Source organism: Typopeltis vanoorti, chromosome 13 (assembly GCF_054136105.1).
Source record: "Typopeltis vanoorti isolate ZY-2024b chromosome 13, IOZ_Tvanoo_1.0, whole genome shotgun sequence".
Classification (NCBI taxonomy): domain Eukaryota; kingdom Metazoa; phylum Arthropoda; class Arachnida; order Uropygi; family Thelyphonidae; genus Typopeltis; species Typopeltis vanoorti.
The window spans coordinates 103,805,208-103,824,149 of NC_143561.1; the positions used below are offsets into that span (position 1 = coordinate 103,805,208).

Here is an 18,942-nt window from a genome sequence, read left to right on the forward strand (position 1 = left end):
AAAAAGAAATTTGAGGAATGAATTATACTTTTCCCATAGGTTATTATATTTGATTAGGGCATTTTTGATTAATATACCCATTTTGAAGGCTGCATTATACACATTAATTGGGGAATTGCTGTATTTCTATGGTTCCGAAAATAGTGAAAAAATTGGCAAGAGCTTGTATAGACTTAAATGAGTGTTATATTATCTGTGAGGATCATCATCATGGTTTTGTTAAGGGCACTCTTGTTTCAGGTAATCTGGTTATCTTTTATAATACAATAACAAGAGTGGCTGAAATGCATACATTGTAATTTATTTCTTATTTGTAAAAGCATTAGATTATAATAGGGTGCCACATGATAAACTAATATTTATGCTGCAAGGTGTGGGTGGAGTGGATTGGCAGTCTGACAGACATCAAAGGGTTGTGTATTAGTGGGGTTCCAAAAGACTGTATTAGAACTATTACTGTTGAATCTTCATATCAATGATACTCTTACTGGAATTCAGGAAAATATTCAACTAAGGGTGGCATGAAGCTAGAGAAGATTATTAAATGCAGTAATTATGTGGCAGCTCTTCAGAGGATCTGAATAAGCTGGAAAGGTGAGCAGTTTAATAAGGATGCCGGTGTAATGTCACTAACTGTAAGGTTTTGAAACTTGGGATCTGCAGATGGGAGTCTACATACTCGGAGCTACAGTATTAAGGACATTAACCCATTTGATCCCAAGAATTTTTTTTTTTGAAAAAAAGGCAATTTTTTTCATATTATTTAGTTGAAAATGAGTCAAAATGCTACACTATACTGACAGTTAAAAAAAAAAAAAAAAAAAAAAAAAAAAAAAAAAAAAAAAAAAACAATTTAAAAAAAAAATGTCTATTCATATGAGTACAATGGGCAGATCAGGTATCAAAATTTACATAATACTAAAATCCTTTTATTATAAATAACTACTAGGTCTGGAATGTTATGAAACATCCACATTCCAGACACAATGTGACTTCATATTTTATACACGCCAACATGCTCTTTGATGACATATTCAGCATCGAAGTTGTTTGTCAAGTTTTTTTGGAAAGTGGCCTCCTTCATTGAGAATTAGGCTGGTTGGAATCGAACCAGATGAGAGTTTCCTGGAGTAGGTAGATTTCTGGAAACATCTCAGATAATGACGTACTACCTCCCTTTGGAAAGCTAACAAATCCATTTTTTTATTGCCATCAGCTATCATTTGTAGCCTCCAAGAGTTGACAAGAGCGCCATTCAGCATGTGAGTAAAAAGTGGCACCCGCCATTTCTTTCCTTGTATGCTAATTCTGTAAGTATTGACAGCTTGGTCAAAAAGATCTACACCTCCCATTGAAGCATTATATGAGGAAAACAGTTTTGGTTGAGGCACACCTATCTTTTCTTTGGTAGTAGAACACCGTTTTACTTTTGAAAGTGGCTCCACTGAATCGTAATTTGATGACATGGTAACAAATTGTCTTTCCATTTCACAAAAAGTAGCCGACTAGTTTTGTCATAACGATATTCAAAATATCCACAACTCTTCTTTTTCATTTCATTGGAAGAAAGCAAAGGAAACTTTTTTATGTGAATTTCTCTTGCAGTACTGTGGCTCGCAATCCTTTCTCCTTTAGGATTTGCATCAAATTGTAGCTTGTAAAATAATTATCAAAGAATATTTCATGATCTGAAGGCTCAACAACGATATCCAATGTATTCAAAACACCTCTTGATCCCAAAGACAGAGCAGTGTTTTGCTGGTTACTGGGTATTGCGCTGCAATACGTATTGAATTTGTAGCAATAACCGCTCGAGCTACAAAGCACCCAATCTTTGTAGCCAAACCTGACCGGCTAGCCCCCCTTATGAACTGCTTAGCAGAGTGATGCCCAAAATACTTGATCATGGCTTCATCGATTGAGAGATGTTTGTTGAATATGCCAAACTGTTGAAATTTTTTATTTAGTTTATCCATTAGAAGTCTTATTTTATACATTTTATCATTTTTATCTATTCGTGAATTATCAGCCAAATGTAGATAGATATTTCTTGAAAACGGTTCCTTGACATACTGTTGGCCACTGGAGGAACCAGGAGATACTCATCTAAACACCAGTAGTGATGCTCTCTTGGCAACCTGTGGTATCCACTCAAAAGTAGAATTGCAATAAATAACTTTGATATCTTCTTCAGTTACTTGAAATACATGATTATTGTTCTGCGTAGCGTACAAATTGGTCTGTTCAATAATAACGGTAATAATTTCTTTATCAATAAATCTTTCAAATATTTCAACTGGAGTTTTATTTTGGATTTGGTCCTTCACATTACTCAGATGGTCCAGATATCGTGTAGTTACTGCCATACTGATGTCTAAGATATCTTCTGTTCATATGGGCTCGTTGGTAATTACTTTACCTTGAGCAGCCAAGCAACATTGTCTTATCGTGGCTAGAGGAAGATCATCATCGCTGTGTGATTCGTCACTCACATAATGAAGCTCTATTTCCCCTGGAACATCATTGGGAAGGTAGTCAGGCTGAAGATCGTCATAAGGTAGTCAGGCTGAAGATCGTCATCAATATCCTCATTATCCGTTTGATAATCAACATCGGGAAGAATGATAACTACGGATATATCTTGGTAATTGGAATTTGCTACGTCATCTGCAGCTAACCCAAGTGTTCTGTAACGCTTTCCATAAAACTGAACTGGACTTATTGGCTGAAATTCATCGGGGTCCATTTTTTCAGAAGTACTAAACATAGAACAAAAAAAAAAAAAAATATATTGACTCCTTATAAACCCACCGTTCTCAAATGAGTACAGGTCCATTTTGTATGCATTCTCAACCCGTAATCAAACAGAGGCGCTGATATATAAAAAAATGTATTTAGTACTTACCTTTGTAACACACAAAGTCAACACAATAAAAAAATATTCGAAAAAACTACAAGAAATAAAGCACTTGAATTATCATACAGGAATTGACAGGTCAGTTTTAGAATATGTACTGAAAAAGTATGACTACAGCGTCACCTAACTTTTAATTTGCGAAAATGTGGCAGAGTAAGGCTTGCTGAAACTGTAACCTTCCCCGGTGTTTGACTGTCGTGCAAGAGATGTCACCAATAGGCCATTTTAGGTGTTGTACTCAAATGAGTACGCTGGGATAAAATGAGTTAATAAGGATAAAAGGTAGCAATTCCATTATATAAGGCCTGATCAGTCACATCCAGACTACTGTTCAAATCTGGTTGCTAGGATTTGGAGGAGATAAATACTCTGGAGAGGGTGCAGAATTTTGACAAAAATAATTTCAGACTGGAATGTGTTAGCTATGAGGACAGATTGAAATCACATAATGTTCAGAGTTTGCCGGATAGAAGCTTAATGGATATGAGAGATTTTTCAGATAGTGGAACAGATTTCGATACAAAAAAAAAAAAAAATTCTCACACTCGATAAGAGGGCGAGAAGGTTTAACATGAAGAGGGTGAATGAGTGGAATGTATTGGCAGGTGTTGCAAGCATTAGTGTATATGAGTTTAAAATTCTATATGATATGTATGCTGCAAATGGAGGGGGATTTATCTTTGATAATTGTGTGGACTTTTCTGTAATATGTATTAATGGCATAAACCTCTCTCTCCCTTGAAGAGTCTTACTCCAGGAGAGTTACTGTAATAATAATAATTAAAACATAAATCGTATATCATCATTAACATGTACTCACTATATGGCCGCCATGTTATCACTTACTGAAATCTGTTATCACAACTGAAACTGAAGTAACTACGACTCTCTTGATTCAAGTAAACCTGAGTCAAGAGACTCAGGTTTGAATCTGGCAGCAAATGCTGTCAAATTCATAGTGATCTGCTTATTTTCAGTTTTAAAATATCATCTTGTACTCAATTCATATTATTAGTTTTTCTTATTTTTCCTATGATGCTAACCTATAGCAGACACCTAAGACTGCATTATCCCCATATGTGAATTTCACCCATTAGTATCACATACTAGCACTGTTGGTGGACTAAAGGTTAGAAAACCTAGAATACCTGCTCTGGAAACAAAACATTTAACTTTTGGGAATAGCAAGCCACTTCAGGCTTGTTTGGTTCACTTTGGTCAATGAAATTCAACTTACTTATTGTAAAATCTCAGAACTTTAGAAATCATACATATTGATATTTATTGATAAATGAATAATAAATTTTGAATGATTTTTTATTCCAATCTTTTTTAAATATAATTTCTTTATAGTAATAAAAACAAGATAGAAAAAAAAATATTGAATAGATAATCATTCTGAATTTATATTTTATTTATAAATAAATGTGACTATAATTTCTAAGCAGTTTTAAGATATTTTTACAATAAGTAACATGAATTTGTTGTTTTGTCTTCCTACTGGGAAATAGGGAAGTTTAATTTTATTCCACAATCTGTTAAGTCTGTTCTAGAGGACAAATACATAATTATATTATATGTTTATCCTCTAGCCATTTGTCTGTTTTGCAATGGAGGAAAAACCATGCAGTCTTTCACATGAGAATGACTAACTTGCATTCTGTTGAAGAACTCTATGTTTTGTGGCAAGTTTTTTACCTTGGGTATAATATATGTTAAAGATACCAAGTAATTTTATAACCTTGGTTTTAATCCTTTTCCCCAAGTAAGCAAACAGATAAGTTTGTGCCTGAACGTAGTTCAAGTCTCATGGTAGTGCAACACCAAGGCAACTCATGGTAAAGTTGGGGAAATAATGTAAAACCACATCTCCTAGGAGATGTATGATGTTATACATTATGGGTGGGGATCGCTACCCAGACTGGTTTCAACCTTTTTTTGAGATCTCATCAGTGAGTAGGCAAAGCCTGAAATGCCAATGTTTTAGTAATACAGAGCTTATCAATTTGACCTAAAGATATAACTGTATGTTTTGTTCTAGATGGGATTTGAACCCAGGTTTTTCTAACCAAAGGATATGGCTGTAATGAATGTGCTAAAAGTTTTAAATGTTTCGATTTAAAACATATAGAACATTGTTATGAATTGATGATTTAATTCATTTGATCTCTTATAAGCTATACAAAAAAGCAAGCAACCTCACATTTCTCAAGGCCTACTGATTTACATATAATCAAATTCATACAGTTGCAGTGAAAGATTATGGTGGTGATATTTATTGAACTCAAGAGGTGAAAGCTGCAGTCTCTTCACTAAAGATGATTCCAAGAGAAGTCATATTTGCCATACTTCAAGAGAAGACTTGAAGTATGACACACAAAAAAAAAATGGTATAAATATACTTTTGATGTCATTCATAGATACTGTTGAAGGAATATTACAATAAATGCAACCACCTTCTTCAATATCTTATTTGAGATAAATTATTGAAAGGGGCTCAAATGTCTGGATGAACGTAACCTGTTTGGAATGATGTGACACAGCATATACAATTGACTCTCATTAGAGCAAATTAGTTTCATAGGAAAAGGGAATTTCTTTTAGCACAGCACTGTGGCAATGTGGGAGGGCCTTGGTTAGGACTTTTCATGTCTCACATATCAGCATTTGCTAATATGTGAGACATGAGTTTTTTTAAGGCCAGATTTATGAAATTTAGATAGTCAGCAGGTTTAAATAGTTATGGTGTATATCACAGTGATCAATGCAGAGAAGACTTTAAGTTGGCAATGATAAGAAATGCCATTTAATAGCAAGAAAGGGATGCCACTCGTTTTCTCTCCTTTCATCTCTGAAATGTCTAAAGCAGCACTTTACAGAGTAGAGTGAACAGAGCCCATCTGTTGACCATCTTTGTTAACCTCATGTTATTGGACTTCTTTATATATAGTAGAATAGTGTATACCAAGGTTGGACAACATTTTTAAGTGTGCATGCCAAAATCACCAAATTTTTAATGCAAAATTTTATTACGTGCCAACCGAAGTTTTGGGGAACATATTCTTATTTGGTGTCTTTTAAATATTGGGAAAACCTTTTCAAATAATCAAAAATCACAGAGTAGTAATATCAAAGAATATTGTAAGAGTGGTTATTGTAAATCATGTAAAATTGAATTAACGTAAAAATTAGTGACAGAATTTTTAGTTAGAAGTCCTTCTACCCTGTTGATAGCGTGGATATTTTTTATTTGCCTTTAAGTGTAATTCTAGCTGCTGTATACAGCCACTTTAAAGATGCAATTTGTGACATCAGCAAAAGAGTAAACAATAATTCTGAATTTTTTTTTTTTTTTATAAAGATCAATCAGATATAAGTTTGTCTAATATATTACAGCACACAATCTCATAATCGTTTCATTTGACTAAAGAATAATAAAAGAAAATTAAAGATATTCTTTTATTAATTCTTAATCCCTTAGGAGCAATATATAAAAATTACAGATAAAATAAAATATTATTTTAGCTACATAACATATTAAACAGAAGTTAATCTTTACCATTTTTTAGCAGAAAACATCAAATCAAAAACTAGAGAAAGAAAAATAGTGGGTGTTTTATTTATTTAGCATCAATGAGACTTCTGCTGCTGCATCACCAATGACAATTTATATCAGGTTTATATTTTGTAACCTCTAGAGATGCATGCACAACTAGTTTCATCTGTAAGGCTAAAGTTCATCGTTGAGAACAATAATTCACAAGAATATGTAGATGCAAAAATGGATAGTAATGCTGTTGCAAGGGTTTTTAAACATACAAAAGTTTCTGGACTAGTATTCCAAGTCCTTAGTACCTTGTTTTCTGCACTTCTTTACTCCTGTCTCTTTCTCCTTTTCAATATTCTCCAAGTCCAACTATCCATATTTACAAGTTTAATTCATCCAGTTTTATAGTGTCTGGAAACTAAATGAATTTTGCAGTCTCTTCCAATTCTCTGAACTTAACAAATCTTAAAAAAATCATTGTATCGATCTGCTGAACAGTGCTCAGCAGTTGACACAATGACATTTAAAAATAGCTTTTGAAGTCATTGGCGTTCTGTTTTGTAATTCTTTTGGAGATCATATATGTATTTCTTTAAGTTTGGAAAATATCTAAATCTCTCACTGTCTTCATCCCTCTTAAAAACTCCTAGTTTCATTTCAAATGCCTTTATGTCATCAATAATATAACAATAAGAGTCTTACCAGAACCATGTAGTTTAAGGTTCAAGTCATTTGAATGTTCGCAAAAAACGGCAAAAACATCAGTTTACAAATGCACACGACATCATACATTTCTTTATAAGACATCTGACAGTCAAAAAAAGATTTATCCCATCCAGGCATTCAACAAATCGTTTCAGAACAAGACCTCGACTAAGTCAGTGAACATTGTTGTACATTATTAGTCCTTTGTACACTGAATCCATCTCAATAGATTCTGAAATTGTCTTTTATTCAAAGCACGTGCAGAAATGTAATTAACAACCTTGGTTACTATTTGCGTCACTTCTTGAGGTTCCTTTAGGTTAAGATGTTGGATATTTATTTATTTTTTAAGGTGAGCCTTGGGTTGCGTGCTGGAAAAATGTCGTTGGCATGCATGCCAAGAGTTCCCCACTCCTGGTCTATACCAATCATCAAAACAAATTGGAGAACTGCACAATGTTACTACATCTATCTTTATTGGTAGTCACACCAGGCTGTTGATATAATGAAAGCAGTGCTATTTAATTAAGGAAGATTTTGACATCAGCTTCTTTTAGATGAGAGGTGGAGAGGATACAGAGGTAAATGACCAAGATGGTGAGTGGTCTCTAGAGTGCTCCCTATAAAGATATTGAGGGTTTGTGGGTTGCAGAAGTTCGTTGATAGACAGAAAAGAAATATGATAGAAATGTTTGTTACTAAAAAGGTTTTATAGAACTGATACAAGGGAAATATTTTAACACTTGGCCCTTGTTTTGTTGCCTCTAACCATCCCAAAAAATTGGGTAAAACTGTGGTCAGTCAGGACATTTGTGCCATCTTGGAGAAAGAGTATGAATGAGTGCTTTGTCAATTAATGCATTCAACAAGAGATAAATGGTTAATGTGTAGTTATCCCACAAATCTTCAGACTCCATGGAAATTGCTGTGCAATAATAAGGTTTACAGTTAAGTGCATATTGTATATATGTCAAAGATTTAAACTCATGATGGGATATACAAAAAAAAGGCTTTTCAGTGTTGCATATTGACTTGTGAATGGTCAGAAATGAAATAATTTTAATAAACTATAACCAGAATAACAAATACAAACCTTTATTTTTAACAGTGGATTTAACAGCATTAGTTATTGAAGTATTCTAAACAGAATACACAATTTCTGCACTTTTTGCATGCAATGCTTAGCTTTGATAAGTTTGCTTGATTTCAAGATCTCATTATAAATATCAGAATCATAAATAACTCTTTATAAATAAACATCGTCCTAGAAATTAGTCTGAACTTTTTTGTGTGTGTGGAGAATCAGTTTAGTGGAATCTAATTTGCTACATTTAAGACATTTCTGAAACTTGACTGCTAAATGAATAAAATTTCTATAATTAATAGTAAATAGTTAATATCAGTAGTACTTTAACTATTTCATAGATGAAAGTGTGCTTAGTTGTGTTTTTTTCATATGTATAAAGTGTAAATGCAAACTATCCAAGAATATGCAATTTATCATTGATATGTTTCTACAAGAACATGAATTAAGCCTGAAATAGATGTATAAGGCTTAACTTTGGAACCATGCTTTATACTATAACATCATACTATTGCATTTTTTTCCCATGCTACCATCTTAATTCTTTTCATGCAGTGTTTATTTTTATATTCTAGTAAAGCATGAGAAGAAAATGTAACTCTAGTAGATATATAAAAATCAAGAGTACTTCAAAAATTTCTGGATATGAAATAATCAGGTTTTGAAAAACCTGATATTTCATATCCAGAAATTTTTACTTTACTTTACTCTGATTTGTATTATCAGGAGAAAAAAAATTCGTGAAAATATGGTCATTGCACTGTAAACAAAAATCTTAAGTGGCTTTAAAAAAAAAAAACTATGCATTTTCTTTCTCATATCTTGAACTATAGCATATAGAATAGTTTTGCTTATTTTTATACAATTAAGTTTTGAATAAGACTGAATCATGTCAATTCAAAAACATGTAAATATCTAGTAATTGTCACTTTAGGATTAGCGGGTCTTGACATTGATACTTAATGCCTTTATCCATGATCAGTCAAGAATGGAGAAAACTGGTGCTAAATATAAATGGCAAACCCTGTAAAGGCCTTGACATTTTCTGTATCAACTTTAATGGTAACTTAAATCTTGAAAATTATGCTTGCAATAAAAATGCAATTTTTCTATACTTATGTGATTTTTTTCATCGAGTTACACTTGAGTTTAAAAGTAAGAAAGATAGCTGAACATTTTGCTACATAAAACATTTAACCCAAAAAAATAAATTTATTTCATTAAAAGACCACAATTATTTGTTACAGCTTTGCAAAATAATAGTTCTATCCAGTCCTTAAATTTATTAAACTAAAGGTTACTACAGTCTTCATAGTTCTGAATAAAGTTGTTTAATGTTTGTGTTACTTCACTCATATCGTCAAGTTCTACTCCAGTTCCCAAACAGCGGTGATATTTCCGGAAATCCACCTTCAAAGATCTTTTTAAGAGATCTTCTATGATCCATGCTGCATTCTTATTATTATGGAAGCCTGCAACTACTGGAACGTTTTGTACGCCTATAATAAAGATGCATTAGAAAAGAAGTGGACATAATGAAAATGTGAGTCAGAAATCTCAAATATATCTAAAAGCTACTTTCCTATAAATATAAAATGGCTCAGCAATAAGATGAAACTAAAAACTATATAATCAACAATTAAAAAACAAAGGACCAAGTCCTATGGTACACCACTAGTCACCAGCCTTCTCGTAGACTCAACTCCTCCATCTATCCATCAGATTCGAGACCATTCCCATTTACTCCAATTTATGCAACAGCATTTGACAGGATTCCACAAAGTCCAGTAGTATCACTGAGTAGCCATTAACTTGATTTATTATAAAAAGTAAACAAGACCTACCTTTCACCAAATCCTGTTGCTCCTTATCAAGTATCATATATCCATCAGTTCTGAATTCTCTCTTTTACCAATTTCTGCAGTACCTTAACCAGCACATAATTTGCTACTTCTGTCTTGAAACCTCTTTTATGCAGTAAAGGAGGTGTTTGTTCAATTTTAGTGAACTTTCCCATCACTAAGGCTTAAATTAAACAGTTGGATCAGATGAGCTGATAAATCCCTTGCATATTCTTGTGCAATATGCCATCTAATCCCATGACCATGTTTTGTCTGTGAATATAATAAGCACCTAGAATTCTTCAACCTCTGTTCTCCCATTGTGATATAACTACTTAGATCAATGTTTTATGAACTGTTGGTGGGTCGTGACCAACATTTCATTTTTTAACGAAATAATACAAAACAGCAGTGTTATCTCACAGTTTCATAGCTTTAACATGTTCACATCGGGCAGGTGCATTTTTTACAAAGTTTTAAATATGTATGAAATGCTAGTTTGAATTTTTTTTAATACTAATTTTGCATAAATTGTAAAATTAGTATTGAAAAGAAAAATTTCTCAAATGCAATACTAATTTCAGTTGGTATGTATACTAGTATTAGGGAACTGTCTTAATCATACAGAAAATCTCCAATACAATATATACATGTGTGTGTGTTGACCACATATTTTCTGCAACTGTATTGAATAATTGAAAAAACTGAATATTTGAAATAGGTATCAATGTATTCATGGCACTATAATAAAACCTTGTTTTGCTTACCTGTATACAGTATAGTATCTGCAGGAAGAGTTACTTTTGCTTACGATGGGGCATTTTTCATTCTGTCACCATATAGTGCATCAACTGCAATTGCGTCCATTCTGTATTTAGTGATAGAATAATACAACTCATTTTTCTTGCATCTGTAGTGTGGTGTTTGTTGGGGGAGGGTGGATATTTATCACCATAAAGGGATGTTTTCACTGCAGTCTTCTGAAAGAATGGGTATAAGCAAATGTGTTTATTCTTACAAATAAAACTGAATTCTATGTTTTATCGCAAGCACACCCATCACATTAAATAAAATAATTGCTGATTTCTGTTTTTGTATTGAGTTTTTTTTTTATGTTGTATTTAAATGTTAATAGCATCAAGTTTGATAATAATTGTTGTGTTTGTTTTTACTTTATTCTATATAGTACGACTACAGATTCTTTTGTGAAACTTTAGTGTTTATTTTATATATATATATGTGTGTGTGTTTCATTTCTCCCCAAAGAAAAAAGTTAGCTCAGGTATTGCTAGATGTGCTGCTATACCATGCCAACTTGTGAAAAAGGTAGACATAGATCCAAGCATAGGGTGATTAAGAGTCAAAGCTATATAACTGGAAGGAGATGTCCAGCTAGCCTTTTAAGGAATGCCCAATCCTCACCTTCTCCTGGTGAATGTGAGGATTGGACATCTACATAGACATTGATATTTTGGGATTTAGCTGACCAAAATGTATTCTTATTTGTTCAAAACTACAATGTAAAAAGGATGGTATAACATGAAAGAATTTCATGCTGGCTGGGGCATCACCTGGTTTAACAAGGCCCTGTTGTTTTTGTCAGGAAACTAGAGTAAACAGTGATAAGTCAGCTATTTACTGACTTAATGAAGTCAGTAAAACTGACTTTATTAAATCAGTTTATTAAGTCAGTAATAAACTGCAATATCCCTTTCATCCTACAACTTCCCTTGCTCCTTATCCCACTAAAGCTAAGAATCTGGGGAGCTACATTTGGCATTACGTGATCACTCTCCCACTTAGTCTCCAGGTTGCCTAGACCCACACTCACTTACATCCCCTCCCCACGACTCTGCACTTTCATTGAACAATATTTTCTGAAGACACAACTTCAAATCCATTGAAGCGTAAGTCATCTGCCTTATGTAAATCTTTCCTTTCATGAAACTTATTTCACACATCCACAAAACACCACACCACTTCTGTATAATCTGTGCATTTAGTCATTTGTGATCATAGCTCTTAGTCTTAGCTTGCCTGTATCATACCATGGCTACAGACTCACAACTTTTACTTTCTTACTCTTCTTTTTTCACTAAAAACTTCTTAATTTTAATACATATTACCTACATAACTACATCAAAAAAGAAAGTTGTTAACATTTTGCAGCGTTGTGCGTAACTCCTTCCAATGCATGGGAGTTATGACTGGAAATGCCGATAAAATGTGTAGATATTCCTGTAAGGAATATATTTTATGTTGCATTCCTTACAGGATACATTGGCTGAAAATGTTCCATTATGTTAGGATAAGGTGATCTAAAGCAACTGGGTGTGTGGGACAGACCTGAGCACTTGCCCTAGGTGGCAAAAACGAAACAATGTTGAATGTGAGATCAACTTTATAGCTATTTGTTTAGTTCTGTACTCAAATATAATTTAAAATTTGGCTTCCATCACCCAATGCAGCCTAACATTTATTGAAGTCTGTTATACACCCTCTGTCCAAAAAGAAACCAAACTTTTCAAAAATAGAAGAAACTAGTGACGCCACCTGTTGTATCTTTTTGTTGTCGAAAGCAGCAACCTTCATTAGTGTTGTGTCGACTGTTTATGACATTTGTTTCATAAGAAGCTGAGTTATAGTGCCAAGAGTGACAGTGTGTTTTGACAAACGGCCAGAAAATGAGTTTCAAAAAGAGAGCTGCGATCGACTTTTGTGTTAAACTTGGTAAAAGTTTTACGGAAATGCATTAAATGCTTCAAAAAGCATATGGTGATGAAGGCTTATCCCGTACTCAAGTTTACGAGTGGTTTAAGTGATTTCAAAGTGGTCGTGAGATGCTTGAGGATGAAAAGCCGTCCAAAAACTGGACTGAGCGAAGTTAACAACCAAAAAGGGCATGATCTCATCAAAGAAAACCCGAAATCGCCCATGAGATTGATTGTTACTGGTGATGAAACTGGTGTTTTGAATATGAGTCCGAAACAAAGTGCCAGAGTGCTGAGTGGAGACCACCAGAAGAGGGGCACCTGGAAAAAAAAAGTCACTTGGAGAAGTCAAAAGTAAAGACGATGCTGATTTGTTTCTATCTATGGGGCATTATCCACAAAGAATTTGTTCTGCCTGGCCAAACAGCCAATGGTGAGTTTTATCTCAAAGTTTTGAAGCGATTGATAGCGAGAATTCATCGCGTACAGCATGAATATCGTGACAGTGTGTTTTGACGACCGACCGTTCGTCAAAACACACTGTCACTCTGCTTCTAATGAAACAGTTGACACAACACTAATGAAGGTTGCTGTTTTTCAACAACAAAAAAAAGATGCAACAGGTGGCACCACAAGTTTCTTCTATTTGCGAAAAGTTCGGTTTCTTTTTGGACAGAGGGTGTACAAAATAACTTATAAAGAAGAATATAGGTTCAAATGATTTTTGTTATAAGATAAAATGCACAGAGCATTTTGGAACTTTCTAGAACAGAAGTATGCATTGTGATGGTCATTTAGAAGTTTCTGTTTTATTGGCTGATGAGTTAAAACCCTCATAAATATTCAGGAGCTTTCTAACTGAACAGTATAAATGTAAATACATAATTATGATGAAATGTGTTTTCTTATTAAAGTAACTTAATATCTTATTCTGGTTTTCAGCCATACTCTTGTTGATCTGTCCATGAACCGGCCAAGTCTACCATACTTATATATACATTTATTTTTTTCATATATGGACTTGCTTCGTTTTATTTGAAATTTTACTGCACATACTGCTCAGTCATAGACTCTAGCTCTAATTCTGTTTGTTTTATTGGGTTAAAACCGTTGTAAATATTCTGGAGTTTTCTAAATGAACAGTATAAATGTCAATTACAGAATTAGAGCCTAGAGTCTATGAACTGAGCAATATGTGCAGTGAAATTTCAAATAAAACAAAGCGAGTCCATATAAGTAAAAATAAATGTATATAAGTATGGCAGACTTGGCCAGTTCATGGACAAATTAATAAGAGTAAAGCTGGAAACCAGAATAAGATATTAAATTACTTTAATAAGAAAACACAATGTTTCATCATAATTATGTAGGATTGCTTCAGGTGACAGCTAAAATTAGCTGACAAATAGTAAAAAAAAATTAACAGGTGACAACCACTATGTAGATAGAGGCTGATAATTTTTAAAATATTTCTAATTGTGTGCTGAATTAAGTTAGGATGTTAAATTAAGGGGATAATCAATCTCTCATTAGTTTAAAGCCAGATACGAAACTCGGAGATCGAAATCAAAGAGTTCCATGCCTCTTTATCATAGTAATAATATATGGGTACACCGTTCTGGCAATTCGTATAGTAGGGGTATGTAAGTTCGTTTCACTTAAACCTTGGTATTATCCAGGTCTACTTACTCACTGATGAGACCTCAATAAAGGTCGAAACCGGTCTGGGTAGTGCCTCTCCTCATAATGTAAAACAGTAATACATCTCGTAGGAGCTGTATTTTACAGTATGAGAAAATATTAAGGATAGTGATGGATCTTGCTCCACCTTTGCTCCAAGTTGCCCTAGTGTTGTACTACCCAGGTGTTGACTTACGCTTGGACTCTCCAATAGTTCTTCGGCATGAAACTCTTAAATTTCGATCTCCGAGTTTCGTATCCGGCTTTAAAATAATGAGGGATTGATTATCCCCTTAACTTAATTTATGCTGCCGGAAAAAAATAGCCTCTTTATCATAAGTTAGAATGTATTCTTGATGAGTTGATACTTGGGTTTATATTTAAACGTTTTGGATTCCATGCCATTACTAAGAATTCCAAAATTTTCCTCTCGGTTATTATGTCATAGCAATGGTGTAATATTCCAGACTTATCCCATAACATTTGATGTCCCATTACCAAAGCCATCCTGTGGGTTAGCAGAAGAAAGTACATATGATGACAAAGTTGCAGGCCTCACTTCTTTGGTATTTAATGTGTTACTTTCTAGATTTTTTTCTGTCTGTCCATAGGCAAGATGACCTGCATTCGCACCACAGCCTATAAGCACACGGATATTATAAGTGGATCATGTCAAGGTTTTGCAGACTGCAGTAGTGATCTCATCCTGATATAAAAGGGATGAATTCTGTTCTCTAAGTATTTTTGCAAATTTTATGGAAATAGAGCTATATATGGAAGAGTGAAGCCTCTGCTCTCCTTGTCAGTAGAAATATCGCTGTGTTGGTTAAACAGACTTGAGGCAATGCATTCATTTTGCTGAGATAGCTAAACAAGCCCAAATTTTGAGGTATGTGAAGAGGCATGTAGGCATCTGTCACTGTGTACTAATTTATATATATATATATATATATGGAAGTTGGAGTCTTGACAAGTAACAGACTGATTTGGAGGAAAATTGTAGTTAGGAAGTTAGTAATGATGTAAATTTTTCATGTAGTACTATTACTATCATATCCTGTACACCCCTTGAGGGTACATGGCAGGAATTCAATGATGATATATATGGAAATACTATTTTGTGGATAGATTTTGCATTTGAGAAAATAATGCATGGACTTAATCACAGGGCATATTTTTATAATACTATTCAAAATCAATATTTGGAAGAATTTTTTCAGTCAAAATTTTTATTTTTTGTATTGCTTAGTAATAACTATTTTTTTTTAAAGAAATATAAGGTTAATTTTTAACAGTAAAAGAACTTATACCAGGTGTAAACTAAATTTGTGGTCTTGGAATAGCATGTGTTTGTTTTAATTTTAGATAGAAATCATGAACACATCAAAGAAAAGACTTGAGGTGTCAAATATATAAAGAGCTACACATAAAATTGAGGAGGGGAAAAGTACAAAACAATTCTCTTTTTAAAAATACTTATCTTCATTTTCAAAACTTTATGAAGGAGAATCAAATATTTAATTGCCCCCTATCCTCAGATTTTTGTTAATTTGATGCTGCCTGGTTCAGACAAGTTCTTTGTTTCTTGAAAAAGAAAAGCAACTGGAGCAGTAAATTAGCCAAATGGGAAATGTTTTTTTAAACAGAAATATTAAAATCGTGGCCAATGTCCAAGAATGAACTCTTTTTTTTCACCTTTTGTTTTAATAAAAGGTTCTACCTGGGCATGTTATAGTTTTTTTTTTATCCTTCCCTTTACTATCATAAGTGAGCTAGATAGAGCTCACTGAGGCACTGTTTCTATGAAACCACACAAAACATGCTGATAGCAGCAGAACTCACACAACTTGCAATATTCAGAACCATTTCTTGTGTAGAGGCTTAAGTGCTGTGAGGACATTATGTTGGAGGTTTAATGGACTTTTTACAGCACTCACAAAGAATTAAAATAGAATTTAATACTTCCTATATTTCGTCCTAGTCACTAGGACATCTACGGGGATTACAAAGACTGTCTTTGTAATCCCCGTAGATGTCCTAGTGACTAGGACGAAATATAGGAAGTATTAAATTCTATTTTAATTCTTTGTGAGTGCTGTAAAAAGTCCATTAAACCTCCAACATAATTCAGAACCATTGTCTGTAAACCTGCAACTTAATGTATCCAAGCACAGAATTCTAAGGGATTTAAATGGAATTTTCTTACAAATGTTTCAAATATTATGTATTTTATAATTTCCATTTTCCCATTTTTTTCCTGATTAGTCAACACTCCCATGATATTTTGTTACTGTTTAATTGAGAATTTATATTCAACTTCTTGATCTAATATCAAAAGCAACAAATGATATCTGGGACATTTATTTATCATAAATAAATGATATCTCCACTGCTTCATTATGCAGTGGAGATATCATTTCTTTGCTTCATTATGCTGAAAATCACTCTTATCCTGTATTTCTAGCAGTCCAATTAGCCAAGCAGTGAAATCATTTTTCTTGGTTTCCACAACTAGCTCCCTTTTCCTAATTCTATTGATAAAGTATTTTGTGTCTGGTATTATGGCTAGTTGTTCATCAGTCAACTGGAATACCTCACAATCCTCTCCACTGGCCCTGTTCTACTATCAGATACCCTGTTGAAGTCACCTCTCCTCTTGGTAACTCTTGTCTAGCAGAATGCCCTTCTCCCTCAGCCATTCTCAATCTCATGTTCTTTGGCATACAATACCAAACAATGACTGAGACATTACTTCCAACTACTGTTTCCACTCTACAGATCCAAATGGAGAATGATAAGCACCTTCATTCTCAAGTCCATTCAAAATACATAAGCCATGGTTTACAAGATGTGTGCTAAGGACTGCCCTACACATCTTCGATAACAGAATTATTACATTAAATGATGATACCTAATCTTAGTATATTTTTGGATTAATATGTACAGTGGTGCCTCTCAATTCGATAGTTGAATTTCGTGGGCCGGCGCATGCGTCTGCATGGAATTGTGCGTTCATTTCTTGTTGGGCTGCGTTGGTGTTTGCTCGTGTTGTTTGTGCTAATTTTCAATTCTGCATTTTTCAGAAAGTAAAAATTTTGTGCATTCGCAGTTATTTTTTTGAGTGAAATTTAAGAATGGATCCAAAGAGAAGTGAACAGAGGAATAATTCAGGAAAGAATCACACTTGGTTGAGCATAGAGAAGAAGAAAGAAATTGTAGATAAAGTGCAGAAAGGTAGAACAATTACAGATGTAGCTCAAGAGTATGGCATTCCTAGGTCAACTGTGACAACTTTTTGGCATCAGAGAGATTATGGGTGCCAGGGTGTCTGCTGGTGCAATGAAGATTTCTGACAAGAATAGATCTTCAATCAGTGAAGGGTTGGAAAAGCTGCTTATCACCTGGATTATAGAAATATAGATGAAAGGAGATCCAGTAACTCAGGCAATGATCTATGAGAAAGCTAGGTTAATTTTTGAAGAATTGCAGAAGAAAACTCCAGGATGTACCTTAGATCAAACTGAGGAATTCAAAGCAAGTCGAGGCTGGTTTCACAGATTCCAAGGTAGAACAGGCATCCATAGTGTTCTTAGACGGGGGAAGCTGCTAGTGTAGATAAAGAGGCTGCAAAAAAGTTTGAAGATTTAATCAGGAAGGAAGGCTACCTGCTACAGCAAATTTTTAACAGGGATGAAACTGGGTTATTTTGGAAGCGCTTGCTAAATCGAACTTACATCACGCAAGAAGAAGTGAAGCTCCCAGGACATAAGCCTATGAAAGATAGGCTTACCTTGTTATTGGCAGCAAATTCAAACGGAGACTTTAAATTAAAGCCACTTCTGGTCTACCACTCAGAAAATCCTCGGTGATTATCATTAAGTCCAAACTGCCAGTGATGTGGAAATCCAATGCAAAAGCCTGGGTAGACCAGCAAGTTTTCAGAGATTGGATTTTTGAGGTGTTTGCCCCGAACATGAAAAGTTCCTCACTGACAATAATTTGCCTTTGAAAGCACTGCTGGTCCTTGACAATGCTAGTGCCCACCCTCAAGACATAGATGTACATTATCCCCTCTGTTATTCTTTACCTATATGGATCACATTATGAAGGAAAGCAGTATTAAACCTGATATCAAAATTGGGGATGTTAATCTCAGCTCTTCACTTTAAGCAGATGATGTTATACTTGTAAATAAATCCAAGACAAGATTCCCTGACTAAACTGAATAACTGTTGTAATAAATTTGGTATGAAAATCAGCAATAACAATGAAAATAGGGAGAAAGATTTAAAATGTCAACTGCATTCGTGAATGGATAACCTATAGAAAAAGTAGGCCACTTAGGCACAATTTTTAGTGACAACAGTAAATTAAATATGGAAATAGACAACAGAATCAACAAAGTGTATAGTAGTGTTGGAACGTCCTTCTTGGCTCTATGGTTCGCCATCTTGTTG

At 33.9% G+C, this 18,942-nt stretch overlaps 1 protein-coding gene across 2 annotated transcripts in view; it reads right to left on the reverse strand.

Annotated features, from left to right (window-relative positions):
• Window positions 1-4,775: 4,775 nt before the first annotated feature.
• The window catches only part of mst (misato mitochondrial distribution and morphology regulator), a 211,210-nt gene continuing 197,043 nt past the window's right edge, over window positions 4,776-18,942 (reverse strand). The window contains exon 14 of one of the 2 annotated variants that reach the window (XM_090402942.1): window positions 4,776-9,752. In XM_090402942.1, the coding sequence (XP_090259068.1) occupies window positions 9,544-9,752 (209 nt within the window). In that variant the 3' untranslated portion in view covers window positions 4,776-9,543. The remainder of the gene's footprint in view (window positions 9,753-18,942) is intronic. The other variant, XM_090402943.1, reaches the window with a different exon arrangement.